Raw genomic sequence first — 19,250 nt, 5'->3', positions numbered from 1 at the left:
AAATTCCTACTCTAAAGGAGTTTCCAGGGTAGCAGGATAGATTGGGAAACAAAACAGTGAATGAACAATGAATTAGGCAGTGAGAGATATAAAAGGCTATGGAATTAAAAAGAGCTTTTCAGGGCTTCCCTGGTGGTGCAGTGGTTGTGAGTCCGCCTGCTGATGCAGGTGATACGGGTTCGTACCCCGGTCCGGGAAGATCCCACATGCCACAGAGTGACTGGGCCTGTGAGCCATGGCCGCTGAGCCTGCGCGTCTGGAGCCTGTGCTCCACAACGGGGAGAGGCCACAACAGTGAGAGGCCCGCGTACCACAAAAAAAATAAAATAAAAGAGCGTTTCAGTTTCTTTAATTAGATTTAGGAATGGCTTCATGGCATAATAGAGAAATAGGGCTAAAATATCCTCTAAGTATACAAAAAGCTTGAGAGAGAAAGATTTGGGAAAGAGGGAATGGCAAAGGAATATGTTAAACCAAAGCATAAATGCTAGAAAGTGAAGGCTAGATTCAGGGACCAGTTTGAATGGCACTTAGGTCCTGTGTCTGGAAATAGTAGAAAGATACCTGGAAAGGCCGAAAGATAGATAGAGGTAAGTTGTGCAGAACCTGACTGACACCTATAAACTTCACCCAAATGTACCCCAAGAAACCACTTTTTTTGTATGTTCCTTTTAGAAGTACAGAAACTTCTGGATAGTTTAATACTACTCTATCACCTTGATGCACAGATGATGTGGATATGAATCCATCAGATATTTTATACCTTAAACAAGAGTCACTACCAGATGAGTGGCCTTGGCCTAATCAGAAAGGAAAGCAAGTGAGGTGGTGTCAGTTCGAGGTGCATGTGGGGGCTGGTCATCGAGAGATATCAAGGTCTGGGACATAGAGACAGAGCTTAATTACATACACATTCTCAGTGCTGAAAAAACTGAAAGTACACACGCACATTCACACACATGGGATGTGTGTGCCTGTGTGTGTAGATTCTATTAATAAAGAGATAAGGCTTGAAGTCACAATGGAGGTGTGAAATTGTCAGATCATTTTTCTCTGTGGTCCCAGATTCTTAATTTAGCTATGTGCCCTGCATATTAAAATGTCCACATCATGGACAGCTTAGTTATAATAACCTTATGCAAGAAACACGTGTATAAGAAAAAGTACAATGAAAGAACAGACTAAGAAGCTCAAGAAATACCTCCTTAGTGAAGTGGGAGAAAGAGCAGTTGTGAAGATGCAGGGTTTGTAGTAAGTACACACAGTATTTTTTCCCTATCTGGCCTATAACTAGAATTTCATTGCTTATCTGAAACAGTGCCTTAAAGAGGCATGTTTGTCAAGGAGTTGCAGTAGATTTAGGGAAATCTTTGCTTATTGTAGAAACATAATTATAGAATAATAGTATGGGTTCAAATAAGACATTAATGTTTAAATTCAGCTATTTGTGATAAACATGTTTCTCATATATACATATATGTATGTGTAAACACATTTATGTGTATTTTTAAAATTATTAAATATATTTTGTGTATAATCAAAATGATATATTTTAAATATTTTTAATATTCAATTTTTAAAAATTTAAGATATTTTATATATTTAAAAAATAATATGTATATATTAAGAAAATTTAATAAACTTCACAAGCATTGGCTATTTTCCTGGTAATAGTTTCCCCTTTACTTTATGAAATAAACCTTTAGAAAATGTGTAGGCTAAAGTGATTAACCCTTGATAATAAAGAATATATTCTATATTTCTTTGTTTCTACTGTAGTTTGCTTCAGACTGTCTTAAACTTTCATGTTCTTAGTAATCATTTATTAATAATATGGGAATTATATATTGGAAAATTTTAATTTAAAAATTATTGTGTAGAGGCTATTTCTAGAGTTGCAGGGATAGTTTTTCTTTCACCTTATTTCTTCATCTATATTGTAAACTAGATGTGGGCAGAGACTATCCTGATTGCTTTCATGAATGGAATCATGCTTGATAAAGACAACTAGCAGCAGCCTGTGGAATAGATTTGAAGACAGAGAGACTCTAAGCAAAGACATGAATTACTTAAAACTTACTCTTTGATCACCCTTTCCTTCAAACTCCCTACTGATTTGTTCCCCATTTGTTTTATATTCTTCTCTTTAATCTGTTTCCTTCATGAGCTTCTTGTTCTCCACTTATTCCTTAAGTATCATCATTTTGCAACATAGCAGTTATTATCTTCTGATACTTAGATAAATCGCTCATTTAGATCCCCAGTGCAAGAAACTTGGCTTCATGGTTGCAGGGAATTTTATTCCTCCCTCCCTCCCTGCCTTCCTTCCTTCCTTCCTCTATCTTTATCTCTATTTCTTTCTTTATTTTATTTATTTATTTTTATTTTATTTATTTATTTTCTCTGGTACGCGGGCCTCTCACTGTTGTGGCGTCTCCCGTTGCGGAGCACGGGCTCCGGACGCGCAGGCTCAGCGGCCATGGCTCACGGGCCCAGCCGCTCCGCGGCATGTGGGATCTTCCCGGACCGGGGAACGAACCCGTGTCCCCTGCATCGGCAGGCGGACTCTCAACCACTGCACCACCAGGGAAGCCCAACCTTTTATATTTTAAAAGATGTTCCTCCTATTAAGAGGCAGCATGGAACAACACCGAGCCTGGGAACCAGGAGTATTATATTTGGAAAAGAAAGAAAAGTAAATTAATTTCTCTGGGACTCAGTTTTCCCATTGATAAAGTGAGTATGCTGAAGATTACAATTGTATTCATCCTTCTAGGTTTAAAATTTCACTCACATCCCAGGGAAATTTGGCAGTGTCTGGATACATTTTGGTTGTCACAAATAAGGGGATGCTAGCGGCATCCAGTGGGTAGAGGCCAGGGATGCTGCTAAATATCCTACAATCCACAGAACCAGGCCTCCCTCACCCTGCACCAAAAAAAAAAAAAAAGAAAGAAAGAAAAGAAAAAGAAAGAAAAAAGAATTATTTGGTACCAAATGAGAAACTGCTTTATTTGCTTACTCTGCCTATGTTTTTTAAATCATTGACAGACATTATATTATATAGCTGTTGTTTCTACTGCCTGTCTCTTCCACAAGAAGTTAATTAAGCTCTATGTGAAAAGGCAGACATTCTGTTTGTTTTATTTGTTCAGTAATTAAATGAAGTGTTGAGTGAGTGAATAAATGATTGAATGGCAAGATATAACAATGCTTCTGAACTGTTCATTAAAAGTTATAACATAGATAATTTACCCATCTTTTATTTCTTGTTGACAGGACAGGAGAACTGGGAAACTTGACCGCTCCTTGTAATGCCAATTGTAACTGTCTGCGATCATATTATTATCCTATCTGTGGAGGAAATGGAATCCAGTATTTTTCTCCCTGCTATGCAGGTTGTACAAATTCTGTTTCCAAAAGACATCCAAAGGTAACTTGCGTCTTTACCTTACTTTGCCTTACTTCCTTTACCTTAATGAGGCAGTATGTTTGTGTATTTCTGATGCCCTTCCTTATCCCTCTAGTGGTGTTATGCTGTGCCTAGTCTTTCCTTCCTGGCCCACCTCCTCCATTCAGAAGCCAGGCATAAAGTTTCAGTCAAGGAAAATGAATAAGTTCGAGAGATCTGTACAACATTGTACCTGTGCCAACAATAATGCATCGTACACTTAAAATCTGTTGTGTTCTTACCTTAATTTAAAAAAAAAAAAAAAAAGCCCCTGACCACTCCAAATGAAAAAGATTCTTCTTCCTTTATGCCTCACATTCAATTACTGTTGAAAAATCAATTTAGCAGTTCTTCACATACATCTTTATAACATCACTTCTGTTATAGAAGTGAAATATTATTTACCTTTTTACATTGTTTTATTTTTTTCTCAACTATACTTTATGTCGCTCGAAGTCAGGGAACTTCTCTTATTCTTACTGAGTACAGTGTATATAATAAAAACACAGTAAATATTTGTTGCTTTTAATTGATACACCATGGACACATTAAAAAAATATACAAATCACTAATCCGTTCTCAAATGCAAGTTTACTTTCAGTTGTGGATTAGAATGCATACCAGGACTTCCCTAGTGGTGCAGTGGTTAAGAATCTGCCTGCCAATGCAGGGAACATGGGTTCTATCCCTGGTCCGGGAAGATCCCACATGCCGCGGAGCAACTAAGCCTTTGTGCCCTAGAGCCCGCACGCCACAACTACTGAGCCCACACACTGCAACTACTGAAGCCTGCGCACTCTAGGGCCCGTGCTCCACATATGAGAAGCCACCGCAATGAGAAGCACATGCTTTGCAATGAAGAGTAGCCCCCGCAGCAACTAGAGAAAGCCCACGTGCAGCAACAAAGACCCAACACAGCCAAAAAATAAATAAAATTTTTTAAAAAGAATGCATATGGGCTTCCCTGGTGGCGCAGTGGTTGAGAATCCGCCTGCCTATGCAGGGGACACGGGTTCGTGCCCCGGTCCGGGAAGATCCCACATGCCGCGGAGTGGCTGGGCCCGTGAGCCATGCTGGGCCTGTGAGCCATGGCCGCTGAGCCTGCGCGTCCGGAGCCTGTGCTCCGCGCAACGGGAGAGGCCACAACAGTGAGAGGCCCGCGTACCAGACAAAAAAAAAAAAAAAAAAAAGAATGCATATCAGTTTACCTAAATATGATTTCTTTTTAATACAATTAAATGGTTTAAGAAAATCCAATAGAATTTTGTTGTACTACATCTACACTCTAAAGATTTTATCTTTGTTAAATTTAATAGCCTGGGAAGAAATAATATTCACATCACTAGTAGTACATAATAGGTAATGTTATGCATTAATAGATAATGTGATAACTTTAAAAAGACCTGAGGGAAATATATAATATGATATAAGAGACTACAGTGAATTAGGTATGTAAGAATTATATGACAAAACAGCACAATCTTGGATATTTGAAATATGTATTAGTAAAATGGCATTCCTTTTCCTATATAAAGATATAGTTTAAGATTGCAAGAAAAGATTTTTACATAAATAAATATAAATCATTAATTGAAATAATCTGTAACAGTACTTCAGATTTCTTTTAGAACTAACACGTCTGTGTGTGTGTGTGGTTATACACATTTATATGTTCATATATACACACATAAATATATGTCTGTACATATGTATACATATCTGTAATGATTTTGTGTGTAATAAATACATCGAACATTTATCTCAACAGAGATGTAGGATTTCATCTTTCTGCTAGAGGTAAACCAGAATGTGAGAAACAGTATACATTTTTTTTCATATTACCTAGCTTATAGATTTAAAAATAGTTGTCTAAGAACATTGAAAAATATGCCAGAAAAATGTGGTGAATCATAGCAGACTTAATAGACTTGGTTGACATGTGCAGTTTTAATCCTTGGAGTAAAACTAGCTAAATAACTACTATAAAGTTCCTGTGAAAATTTAATGAAAGATTTTTAAGATCTAAAAACTGAGGGTTATCATACCTTCAAACCAGTGGACATCTGGGGTTGCTTTAGTTTCAAAACAGGTTGAGAAAATTATGTGTTTGTGTCAGTTATAAGGAATCAGATTCCACAAGTGAGCATAATACATATCATAGGTAAAGGTAAACTATTCCTCTGAGAGGCAGATAAGTAGGTAGCATTTTCCTGTATATAAAATATCATCAATCAATAAGTGCTATTGACTAATTCTAATTAGAAGATTATGACAAGGAATTAAATTAATGGAAGGGTTTTACTCACATACCAAAATATATAGACACAAATACCATCCTGCACAAGGAAACCAAAATAAATGAATAAATAAGTAAATAAATAAAAAATCTAATACCCAGAGCACACTTAAAATGGTATTGGTTATTTTGACACGGTTAATTCGATATTTATATTTGTCACCAAATATTATCATCACCATTTTAAACAATAAATTGTCTTCTAGGGATTGTTTCAGAAAAGCAAGTTATTTTGACTTCCAAGTTTTCTATTTTACCTGGCTTTTTAATGTCCAACTAGTCCATGTAACAACTCATTTTTTCACAGGATTTTTTAATGAAATATATCAGGCAAAGTGCATTGATAATAATGTAATAAATATCTATGCACACTTGTTCACAGAAATAGAATATATTTGCTACCAGTGATCTGAACTACAAAAACAGATGTTGACTAGCAGCTAGCTATATTATAGGCAAATGTATACTTTTTTATGTAAGAGTGTTGTAAAGCTTCATTAAGATACAAAATACTGTTTTCAGTTTTCCTTCTTAAAATTTTTAAAGGCTACTTTATTTCATTATTTGACATATAGGATTGCTGAGTATGTAATATTTTCTTTGAGGAATGTCACCTGCATATTTGATTTTCCTGAATCAGTACCAGTGGTCTCTGGCCTTTGGGACAGTAAAAGCACCACTTCACTTTGACTTCTCTAGCTCTGCTCTGACTTTATTGAGGCCTTAAACATATAAAAAGATTTGTAGTAAGGATGAAGTTGAGATGTAAAAAGCCTTTAAAAAATGATTATGCGTAACTTTTCAAATACCTGAACTCTTTTCCTACAAAAGTAATACTTGTGATTTTTAAACATGTTACTTTCCAACATTTCATATTATTAATTTATATGTATACATATATGCGCATATATATGTATATATATATTAACTAGTTAATATGTTAATAAAAAATAGCCTTCAGGATAACATAATAACTTCTAGTTTTTGATTATCATAAATATGTCATCTTAAGAAGGATCCAGTTTGCTTTTGGTAAAACAATTCAAAAAGTTCAGAAAATTATAGTAAAAAGGTTTAGTTGAAATTAGTTTTTTTTTCCCAAACTCTTGTAATGTATTAGTTAATTTACTGTGGCAATTGTTAAAATTAGAGTGTTAGTTCTTTCAAACTAGCATAGATAGATTGTTACTGTGCATGCTTTTCTTTGTGTCCAAATAATGGAAAAGAAGAAAATTAGCAGGAAAACTATTTGAACAATTGTGATCTATTGAAAGCAGCCTAGAATGTGTGAGATCATCTAATTGTTATATTCTTGTCAATTTGTTTTATAAGACATGAATCAATAACAGGTTACAAGTTAAAATAAAGGACACAAAAGTCAAATACAGATTATTCTACTTTGTAACTATGGCCTCTTGTTTTCACTTGCTTGATTTCTTAAGGGTTATTACCATTTCTCATCACTATTTGATGTGTATGAATTAAGACTGTGTGTTTGCCGTGTCTAAAACTCACATAATTTGCCATGATAAAATATGTTTTGAAGATAAGCACTTTTAGTATGTTTATATCTAATATTTCCAGGTATATTATAACTGTTCATGTATTGAAAGAAAAACAGAAGTAACACCTACTCCATCAAGTTTTAGTTTTGAAGCTCAAGCTGGGAAGTGTTCAAGTCAATGTAAAAACTTGCCTGTATTCCTTGGCATTTTCTTTGCTGCAATTGTTTTTACCTTCATGGCTGGTACTCCTATAACTGTGTCTATCCTAAGGTATGTGTTATATTGTGAAATTTGCCATCCCTAAGCCAACATGTTGAATGAAAAAAAAAATGGACTTAGGGATTTATTGGGGGTTTATATTGACTGTTGGTTCTAATACTAATTCAGCCCTTACAAGATCATTAGTTCTGTGGCATTGGGAAAGCTACCTCATTGAACCCAACATGTTTGAGGCTTTAACAAGATCATGGTTGTAAAAGTGTCTTAACATTGCCTACTTGGCATGTACTCGATGCTAGGTTCTCTGCTTCTTTCCTGAGGCTTTGGTTGTAAGCTGGAGTTATAATCATTTGCATTTGAGTATGATGGAAATGGCAGTGCATTCCACATGTGTCAGAATCAGAATGATGTGCATTCTGTCTTATACAGTAGGTGCTGTGATATTAAACCTTCCTGTAAACAGTAAAATATGCTGGCTGTCCCCTGGCTCTTCAGTGTTTTGTGCTTTCATTGGCTCTTCTTCCTTCCACACCACTTTGTAAAAATATTTTCTATTTGCCCTTCCATAAGCTCATCAGCCTTTCAATATCTTTCCTAACAAACTAGCTTTTTCCGTCTTCAATTTTTGTTCACCTACTTTTTGACAAACAGAGGCTTCAGAGATTTTGTCTAAAAACATTAGTCTGTTAACATAACACCTATTACATCTATGTCACTTTTTACCTACATATTTTTTTTAAAGACTACTTGATCTCTTCTAACTCCCATCTAACTCTCTTGTGTGCCAACATCATGTCTCATTCATCTCTTAGAGTTATTACTTAAAGAATTATTGTTGAATCAAATTGAGCATCAGAAATTGTTTTACACTACCTCAAATTTGTAACCGTAACTCACAGGTATGATTTCTGTCTCAAAGTTAATAAGAGAATAAGAATTATTTGCTTGCAACTTAAGCCATATGACTTGTAATTTATGGGGTAGTCAGAAAGAAGTCTTGTTAATGAATGTCCTTTTTTCTTCACATTTGCTAAAATTCATACATATTCAATACATTTGTTAAAACTCATTTGACTCCTTTTTGGTATTATTTGCAGTATTTTAGTTGATATAACATTTTTCTTCTCTTATAATTCCAGAAAGGTTGAACTGTATATATGCTGTTATAAATAGTTTATTTCATGTGTATAGTATTTGCTTTAATCTAGAAATGCTAAGCTGTTATAAAAATGAGTTTTCTCAAAGAGTAAATATACTATACAACCATTTTTTGTCTTATATGTATTTTAATATATCCAGGTGTGTTAATCAAAAGCAGCGGTCTCTAGCATTGGGAATACAGTGTATGTTGCTTCGATTATTAGGTACGCCATTTTTCTTAATGCATTGGTAACTGTTGGTTATTTTTATTCATTACTGTTATTGATTTATTCACTTACAGTATGTGCCAAGAAAACAATTAGTTTAACTGCAGTGGAACTGCAATTAGTTTCTGCAGTTGTCATTGAAGAAAGCTGTTTTCCACTATTCAAGATGTAATATTATTTATATTATCACATAGGAAAATAATGACTTTACTTTTCACCTACCTGATTGGTTAACTGTTGTTTCCAATTCTGTTGCAAATATAACCCTAAAAGAGTATATTATATTTATTTAAAATATAACATATGATCATCAACACATTTCTAATAGAGCAAGTAAAAGACAATTTTTTTTCTATTCATATAAAACCTATCACCAACATAAATTATGATAAAATCTTATGTATAACTATTGTAATTCCTTTTCCTCCCTGTATTTAACTCCATTTAGGACATAATTATGTTACATTAGCATTGAAAAATGATGAATTTTTATGTTTCAATAAAAACTGTGCTGTGAATATTGTGTCTAGTTAAGAATTGATGGAAGAAATAATTTATGTCAGAAAATTTTTAAGGTTCCAGATGTAGGAAGAATAATAAGGCAGAAACATGTCTTACACGTAATTATATGCATGTATAATTTTATGTATAATATACACATAATATTAAGATTATTTATAAAAATCAAAATCAAAAGCAGGAAACATTAGAGATCCCCTAGACCAACTTTTCAATTTTTTAGATGAGTAAATTAAGGACCTGAGAGATTCAGGGATTTGCCCATAGTTGCACAATTAATGGTGAACTAGGCACGTTAGTGTGAATGTTTGTGTGCATGTACATATGTACATTCCCATGCACATTTATGTCACTGTATGTATGTATATATATATATATATAAATATGTATACTCACACACCCACATTAGTTTACATGCACATGCACAAACACCCACACACACACGCATAATATATATGCTGTAGTTTAGGAGACTTATTCTGTGCATCAATAATTTATTTAGTTTTTTTTAAAGTATAATAGCTAATTTCAAAGACATTTATTAAATTAGAAAAGCAGTGAATTAGAATATTTACTTAACTAAATATTAACCCAATACAGGACAGAGATGTTTATTAAAATAATTTCTCGAATTGATTAAAAATATATAATAATTATGTATAATTATTTTAGAATGTTTTATTTGTGTTTCTTTATATTCTTATTACTTGTACATGAACTGATTGATTTGTATATGGGCAGATTACTACCTATTTTTATTTATATAAAATATATACATAATCATATATAAAAAAATCTGTAACTATAAACTGTAATTTTCACTTATGTGTATTTCACATGTAATTCTTCTAGGCACAATACCTGGGCCTATTATATTTGGCATCACAATAGATAGCACATGTATTCTCTGGGATATCAACGAATGCGGAATTAAAGGAGCTTGCTGGATTTATAATAACATCAAGATGGCCTATATGCTAGTGGCCATAAGTAAGTGGTGACTTTTTGATATCTTTAGAATAAATGGATTATGTCAAGAGAAAAAAAATCCTATTGTTACTTACTTAGGTTTTGAAATGTCCAGTCCATGCTTTTGGATTATCCTATAGTCCTGAAGCCAAGATCATTTATCATAGCATATTATAAAAGGTCTTACCTGGAGTCTGCGAGGCTCAGTCTAAAATAGAAGAGAGTAACATTTTAGCTTTCATCATATCACATATCATATAATCATATTATAAAAGGTCTTACCTGGAGTCTGCGAGGCTCAGTCTAAAATAGAAGAGAGTAACATTTTAGCTTTCATCATATCACATATCATATAATTTTCTTTTAACAACTTCTCTCAAACTTTTTTTGGAAAGTATAACAAAAAGCTAAAAGAGAATTCTAAGAAACTGAAACGATTGTCATTTAGGCACCTGGGCTTTGGAAAGCACATAGAGCTGAGGTAGGGAAGTATTTTTTGGCTCTAAGGCACATTGTAAGAAACCTTTTTATGGTTTACAAGGTTAGCCATGATGTTTAACCCTTTTCGCCTTTGGTAGTCTGTCTTCCATAGTCTTGGTTAAGCAATCAATGAAAATTAAGAATAAGGAAATAGATCAAAGCATCTAGTTTGAAAGAGTATGATAAAATTTAAAATTAAAAAAAAACCCTGAGAAATTGTAGATATAAATACACACACATACAGAGTTGACCCTTGAACAACATGGGTTTGAACTGCTCGGGTCAATTTATAAGCAGATTTTTTTTCAATAAATATGTACTACAGTACTGCACAGTCTTCGGGTTGGTTGAATCTGCCATCTGGAACCGCAAATACAGAGGGCAGTCTGTAAAGTTATATGAGGATTTTTGACTGCATGGGTTGCCGGTGCCCCTAACCCTGAGTTGTTCAAGAGTCAGCTGTGTGTGTGTGTGTGTGTGTATGTGTATTTAAAATAATGTGTGATTGTGGTGTGATTATTTTTGCACATGTATCAAGATAGCTTGTTTCTCCTACATGTGTTTAAATCCATAGTATGCTGTCTGAATTTATAATGACAGAATAATAAATTATCCACTGAAGAAATAAATATATAAATCTAGCAAAATAATGAGAAGGTAAATATTGACTAGAATAGGCAAAATTAATCTTCCCATCACTTTTACCTGTTAAAAAACGTTTTTTATTCAGTGTATTTTTATGCTTAAAAATTTATTTAATTGGTTATGTTTGTACTTTTTGACCAAAAAATATAGATAATGAATTGTTCCTTTACCTACTTTGTAGTGAATATGAGAATTTTTTTCCCCAAAACATATATACCTTTAAATATTCCAAGAACATTGTAACAGTAGTACCTATGTAATTGCTCTTCTTATAAATCTAGAAATGCTTAGCGCAGCGAGTATTCCTGTTTTTCAAATACATAGTTTGAGTAAACTATTAATGATTAACACAAATTAGCTAATGCAAAAACCATATTGTGAGGTCATTTAATTTATTTGGCTGGCACTTTGATGCTTGTACTGTGACCAGAGCTAGTTTTTCTTCAAATAACTGAGCTTAAAATCAGAGTTCTTTGAAGACAAATTGAAGCCTGTGAAGAGTATTGAATGTTATATAGTCCCATAGAGGCTTTCTTTTAAGAACTCTAAAGCCTTTTTTTATTTTTAGAATTACTTTTCATCATGGACATGAAAATGTTGCAACTTATTATTCAGGTTCAAGGATGTTGTAAGCTATTTTTCCTTGGTTAAGAATGTATTATTGTAACCAAAAATAGAATAATTATTGTACATTTTCATTGTTTAGAAAGAAAATAAGGACTAGTTCATTGAATTATGGACATGTTCTACTGAAGAATATCAACTTTCTCACTAAAGTTTAAAAAATTTAAAACATAAAACTAATTGCTTATATACTTCTCTTTAAGTAGTGAGTTTCTACTCATGAAGAATTTTTCAATGAGAATTAATTTTTGTAATAATTAAAGGCCCAAATGTATGATTAATATTTGTTTCTATATTTAGGTGTTACTTGTAAAATTATCACCATTTTCTTCAATGGGCTTGCAGTCCTTTTGTATAAACCGCCACCATTAGGCACGGATGTGTCATATCAAAATCAGAATTCAGTTGTGACTACGGTTTCATTAGAATGTGATCTCAGCAAAGCAGGGCATGATGGGTAAAACAGCAAAAAAGAAGATTGAAAATTGGCCTCCATTTGTAAGAATACACATTGTCATTGCAGCATTAACTATACAATATGGACAATCATTTTAAAAATTGATATTTTATAATTAAATGTGTTTTCTGTATATGTATGGACTCTTAATTTGGTTTTGTTTTAATATAAGAAACAGACCTGTGCCTTCAAGGCCCATCAGAAGCCTCAAAACACACACACACACATATACACACAGAGATACATCTAGGTACGAAATCCCCAACTAATAAACTATACTAGAGACATAAAACCAATGATTAGTTAAAAGTTTACATTTTAAAAACAAAGTGATGTTTCTATCCCTCTTACAACTTGATTTATCTTAATTGTCATTGCCAATAGTTTGGGCCTTTTTAGAAAATTTATGGTGTAAAAATTTAAATTCATCAAGTTTATGTTCGAAGTTTCAAGAACTGTTGTTGAAAGACCATGAATTTAAAACCATCTAAATAATATTATTTGATTTTAAATATACATATACTAATCTGTCCTTGGTTTATTACAGAAAGTTACTGAACTATTAGAATATTGGTTAATTACCTTCTTTGTGTCCCAGTACATAGTGAATTCAGAAATGTTAGCATTGTATGCACATATCTTCACTTTAACTTAAGAATTCCAGAAAGTGATTTGTTGATATTGCTGATTTTTAACACTTACCTCTTGTTATTCTATGATAGTATTATTCAATTACATATCTTCCAGAGGAATGTGCCAGCTTCAGTAAAGGAAAGTGCCAATTACACAGGAAAAGATCTCTTTTTTACCTCTTATTATTCTATGATAGTATTATTCAATTACATGTCTTCCAGAGGAATGTGCCAGCTTCAGTAAAGAAAAGTGCCAATTAGACAGGAAAAGATCTCTTTTTTTCTTAATGGCTTACATGTATTTTTTTTTTTTTTTTTTTTTTTTTTTTTTTTTGTGGTACGTGGGCCTCTCACTGTTGAGGCCTCTCCGGTTGCGGAGTACAGGCTCCGGATGCGCAGGCTCAGCGGCCATGGCTCTCGGGCCCAGACGCTCCGCAGCATGTGGGATCTTCCCGGACCGGGGCACGAACCCGTGTCCCCTGCCTCAGTAGGCGGACTCTCAACCACTGCACCACCAGGGAAGCCCGCTTACATGCATTTTATTGATATTCTTTGAAAAGATTTCTTAATGAACTATTGATCAATGTATGTATACTCAGTACTTTTACTTCTCATTTTAAAAACTGATCACCTAGTACATTCCTTATAGCACTTCAGTAGTGCTTTGCTCATAGTAGGCATGTATTATTGTTTGATTAAAACATTGAACTCTACTCTTTAACTGATCCACTTATTTAAAGATTAAGTATTTCACATATATGATAACTTTATAATTCCATTTTTTCAGGTCAGACTTAGGCCAAATTTGTCTACTCAGAATATGGAGGAGATAGATCAGTGAACATCAATAAAAATAACTTCTACCTGGTTAAGAATTTTACTGATTAAGACAAGTGCTGAAGTTCATACCCATTTGAAATTTCATAAAATAAGGCTACTAATTTAATAAGATCCATTATCAGCTTTTTCCTAGGTTAGCTTTTTACAAGCAATGTTTTATATACACTGTGATCAGAATAACAGAGTAAAGGCCTGATAGGAGACCAGGATCAGAAGCATTAGTACTTCACAGAGTTTAGGAGATTATGTTTGGTGGTAATTAGTGGCCAGTGATGATTCAAGAAATGAGTAGCATTTATAAATTGAAATGCAAGAAGGAATGAATTAGAGTTAGGCAAGCAAGCACACTTGAATATTAGAGAATTATAGGAGCAGTGGGTCAGGAATCAGAGGGACAGACCTACTTAAACCAGGAACATAAACACCAGAGATTGAAGGCAGATGGGTGGTCAAAAACCCAGGTATTTGAGAAGCAGGAAATTCATAACAACCAAAGAGACAGTTCAAGGTAGGCAGGGGAACAAACACATGACACCTCAATTCAGAGGCAGTCTCCCTTCCACCCACACAGACACATTTTAAATTCCTCTTCGAGCCAAGTCTAAAAGGAGATTTTAGGCTTTCTATATCCTATACGTGGAAGCAGGGAATTGAAACATTTTCTAGCTGTAAAATAATGGCAAATCCTCAGGACCTCACTATTAGAGATGTGAAACAACAGAAAGAGAGGAAACAATAATTATAAAACATATTAGTCTAAAGCCACTTAATTTAGAGAAAAGAAAAAAAAATCACCCCACTCATAGATATAGTTTGATGAATAAGTCACTAAATAATTGGCATTTATAATGATTTTTAGTTATCAAGGGTTTCACTGTATTCAGCATACTCAATTTTAAAGATGATAAACATTTTTACAAAGCTTTAAATGAAAATGATTAAAGTGAAAATAATTTTGGCACTTGAAAGGAGTCAGACTTTTATTTATAACATACATATTTACAAAGAATACCTCCTCTTATGATAGGGCAGTATAGATACTACTGTAATTTATAAACATTGTTTATACTTTTGGATTTACCAGATTATATGAGTTGGTATTATGCTACTTTTAGAACATAATTTTTCATAATATGTATTTTTCACAATTTATAATGATTTTTAAGTAAGTTTGAATCTGTAAGTTGACTATGGTGATTTTTGTACATAATTGGATATATGTCTTAAAATTTAACATTTGGATTTTCTTAATTGTAGGAAATACAAATATAAAACTCTTATACATGGAAATAACTGTATATAATTGTTTAGCTATGTAAAGTGACAGAAAATACAAGTAAAATTTTGGCTCTTATTTTTTTCAAGATTTTCTTCATTATAAATAATTGTGTAAAATGTATATATATTTTTAAAATATCAAAATGTTGGTATTAGTTTGTTTTAAATGTTTAAACTTATTAAATGTCACAGATTTTGAAATATGATTTGTCTCTGTTTATGTATACACATACATTTGATGGTTGGGAGAGGGAAAATCAGTGTACTTTTGAAGTTGGTGAATGTAATTTAATTAATCCAGTGATTTCTGCTATCTCAATGGATGTATTTAATTCAATATAAGCCATTCATTATGAAATATAGTCTAAAATTCTTTCATATAACATTTTCCATGTAAGACAGATGAATATATAGGATTTATATGAGTAGGATATGTGTTACAGATGGTTTATTGTGAAGTATCTGACACCAAAAGTAATGTGTCTTGGAAAGGTTATATTTAATTCATCTTGGGTTATCAAAATTCTCAGTACAATATCTTTAAAGTAATCAAATTGGACATTAATTTGAGATGTAATATTCTTTTCCCTTTAGCCTTTTTGTATGTACCCCAAACAATATAGCACATTCAGGTTCCTTTAGCCTTTTTGTATGTACCCCAAACAATAAACATTAACATATGTTACATGTGAGTGATGAAAAATAACTAAGAAATCAAAAACAGATCTGGTAAATTGGATCAAAACATTTTACAATTTTAACTAAAATGAATATAGCTTATAAAGATTATCAAGATTGACATTCTAGTTTTTTCTTTTTAGATTTAACATGTCTGAGTTTATTTTTTAAATTTTATTTTGTAATATTTTAGACTCTTAAAAAGTTGTAAAAATAATACAATTCCCCTATAAGCTTTACTCAGCTTCCCCTAATGTTGACATTTTACATATCCATAGAACAATGACCTAAACCAGGAAATCAGTTAATACCACATCTGCAAAAGGGCATGGCAGAACTATTTATTATGATGGCGGTATTAATCTTATTTTTGAATTGTTGAACTATGCACATTAAAATGGTGTATTTTGCTATATGTAAATTATGCCCCCCAAGAGTTGATTTGCAAAGAAGAAATGATATTAGAAACAATGTTAAAAAAACCAACTATTGCTGGGTGTTTCGAAGTCAAATGAGAAAGCCTAAGAGAATCATGCTAGTGATGAGGGTATTTCTAAGAAAGGAGGCTGGTATCTCCTCCTTACTTGGATGTTTACTGAGTTCAGTCCCTCCCGTCAGAATGGAGTATGTACCCCATCATGTTAAGGCAGGACAGGAACATAGAATTGGGTTCCTGGCTTAAGCTGAGGGATCACAATGCAAAGAGAGGAAGCCTCAGAGGGTTAGCTGCGCTCATAACATCTGAAGATGAGATTTTCCTGTGCCATGAGATCATGAGATGCCATGAAATGTGACATTCTCGAGCAGCCCTGATGGGACTCTGCCCAAAAGAGCTGCCTGCTATGACGGCCTACTACAGGAAGAAAGCAAGGTGGGTAGGTCTGTAAGAAATCAACTCAAGGGAGCGTCAACCTGCCTGGGAATTGATAATTTCAGATGTCAGTATTGACCCACAATTGCACCCCATTGTTAAACCAGCTTTTGTACACCTGCCATAATGGAGGGCATAGAGGTCAGCCAGGGCTAGTCAAGAGAAAATTATGTAGGTCCTGGTGGTGTCAGGTTTTCGCCTCTTCCTCTATTCCTTCCACCCCTTCCTCAGTGTACAAGAACACAGAAGATGAAAAGGATTACAGATCTCCCTTGACTTACAACAGGGTTATGTCCTGATAAACCCACTGTAAGTTGAAAATATTGTAAGTCAAAAATACGTTTAATACGCCTATCTATCAAACATCATGACCTAGCCTATCTTGAAGGCACTCAGAACACATATTAGCCTACAGTTGGGCAACATCATGTACACGAAGCCTATTTTATAATAAAGTGTTGATTTTATTGAATTCTGAATTCCACAGTGAAAACAGAATGGTTGTATGAGTACAAAATGGTTGTATCGTTTACCTCAGTGACTACGTGACTGACTGGTAGCTGCGGCGGCTGCTGCCCACGTGGCAGCAGAGTATCTACAACATATCGCTGGCCCGGGAAAAGATCAAAATTCAAAACTCGAAGTACAATTTCTACTGAATTAGTATCACTTTCCCACCATCCTGATCTCAGAGAGATGGCAGTGAGTGGTCCTGAAGAGAGATCTTAGTTCCCTGCCCAGGAATTGAACCTGGGTAGCCTGGATGAAAACCAGGAATCCTAGTCACTAGACCGCCAGGGGCTGGAGGCTAGAAGCAAAGTGGCCCTGGCTCTTTCCCCCATTTGAAAGCAAGAATGTTTCAAGGAGGCAAAAACTGTAAAAACAGGTGCAAAGTTTATTATTAGAGACACAGCACAATATATGGGAGAGCACACAGAGAAACAGTTTAAGACTGAAGCTAGGCAGAGATACACACCCAGAGAGAAAGGGTGTGGACGTCCTCTCTACTGAGGAGCCGCTCAGTAAGTCAGAAACTAGGCAGAGTACACACCCGGAGAGGAGTGTGGGCGTCCTGAATGAGGAACGCAGTAAAGAGGTGATTTAAATCACTTACGTAGGACAGTCCTTCCGGGTCTTTGTTTACTTTGGCCAATTGTTTGTTTCTTTTTTCCCACATGTGACCTGTTCTAGGATCCTCCCCAACATGCATGCACAAATTTTTGCTAACATGGATCCCACCGCAGAGGCCTGTGGGTGCATGACCACACTTATTATGGGGTGGTGCCCCCTCCCTTTTTGACCCCCAAGGAGCCTTCCTGCGCATGTGCAGACAGGGAAGTTTTCCTTGACCTCAGGAGTGGTCATCTTATCCCTTGAGCAGAGCTCAGCTTCTGCCACTAGCTTTGTCTTGGAGTGTCTGAGTGAGAACAAAGCTTCAGTTTTACTCCACCTGACAGACACCAGCTGTCCAGCCCAGGGGCCCATCTATCTGCTACCTCAGTCCAAAAGTTGAAAAAATGGTAAGTTGAACCATTGTAAGTTGGGGCCCATCTGTAGTGAGGAATTTAACCTACTGATCTTATTAAGACTCTTTTCAACAAGTCATTTCTAATTCGGGGGCCAGAGAGAAATGGAACCTTTCTGATACCTAAAAATGGCCACATAGCTATGGAATCTGTCCAAGAATGTTTTCAAGGGGTAGAGCTAGCAGATTGTGCAGAATGTATTTGAAGGTAACAATGGGATTAAAATGTTGTTTTTCATGAGTTTCACCTTTTTTGAATTACTTTACTATTTTTGTATCCTTTTACTTATTCAAAGGAAATAAACATGGGTTTAGTATATTTCTTCCTCTCTGACCTGTGAAAATATTTATTTCTTAACTTTTTGAAATTCATTAACTCGTGTTTGGGTTGAGTTGTTGGCTAAGATGACTATAATTGAAGTCACCTGTGAAACATTAAAACAATGTTCAAGCCCCATGCAGGACCAATTAAATTCGTTAAAAATTTCCTAGGTGATTGTTAAAGTGAAATCAGGGCTGGAAACTTCTGAATATGAACTAACACATTGAGGAAGATGGGGGAAGAGCATGAATCACATTTTGTGGTCAGTGATTTAATTATGTTTTCTTATTTCTAATTTTGGTCTCTAAGAAAATACAAGTTTGGTTTGAAAGTAAAGGAGGGAGAAGAAATAATTGTGTAATTTTGCTGCTGGGGCTTTCTTCTCAAAATACAGAAGCATGTGTTCTCTGGGATGCAGTAAAGTGAGTTGAGGAACAAAGGGTGCCAATAAGTTGGAAAGCAATGGAGAGAAATTACCTGTTCTAAATTTTTCCCAGGGCTATTCCTTTCAGAAATAAAAAAATTAGAGACAGCACTTGATGAATTCCTTTTCTTGTATTAGTGAGGTACTT

At 34.3% G+C, this 19,250-nt stretch overlaps 1 protein-coding gene across 1 annotated transcript in view; it reads left to right on the top strand.

The window, feature by feature from the left end:
- The window catches only part of SLCO4C1 (solute carrier organic anion transporter family member 4C1), a 59,518-nt gene extending 46,853 nt beyond the window's left edge, over positions 1 to 12,665 (top strand). Inside the window, exons 9-13 of the mRNA XM_059063096.2 lie at positions 3,280 to 3,433; positions 7,332 to 7,522; positions 8,771 to 8,835; positions 10,210 to 10,347; positions 12,376 to 12,665. Of these exons, the coding sequence (XP_058919079.1) occupies positions 3,280 to 3,433; positions 7,332 to 7,522; positions 8,771 to 8,835; positions 10,210 to 10,347; positions 12,376 to 12,536 (709 nt within the window). The 3' untranslated portion in view covers positions 12,537 to 12,665. The remainder of the gene's footprint in view (positions 1 to 3,279; positions 3,434 to 7,331; positions 7,523 to 8,770; positions 8,836 to 10,209; positions 10,348 to 12,375) is intronic.
- The last annotated feature ends 6,585 nt before the right edge of the window (positions 12,666 to 19,250 follow it).

This window comes from Kogia breviceps, chromosome 4, assembly GCF_026419965.1.
Source record: "Kogia breviceps isolate mKogBre1 chromosome 4, mKogBre1 haplotype 1, whole genome shotgun sequence".
In the NCBI taxonomy this organism is placed as follows: Eukaryota; Metazoa; Chordata; class Mammalia; order Artiodactyla; family Physeteridae; genus Kogia; species Kogia breviceps.
Note: the sequence above shows the minus strand (reverse complement) of the source record. Positions and strands in the feature narration are given on the sequence as shown.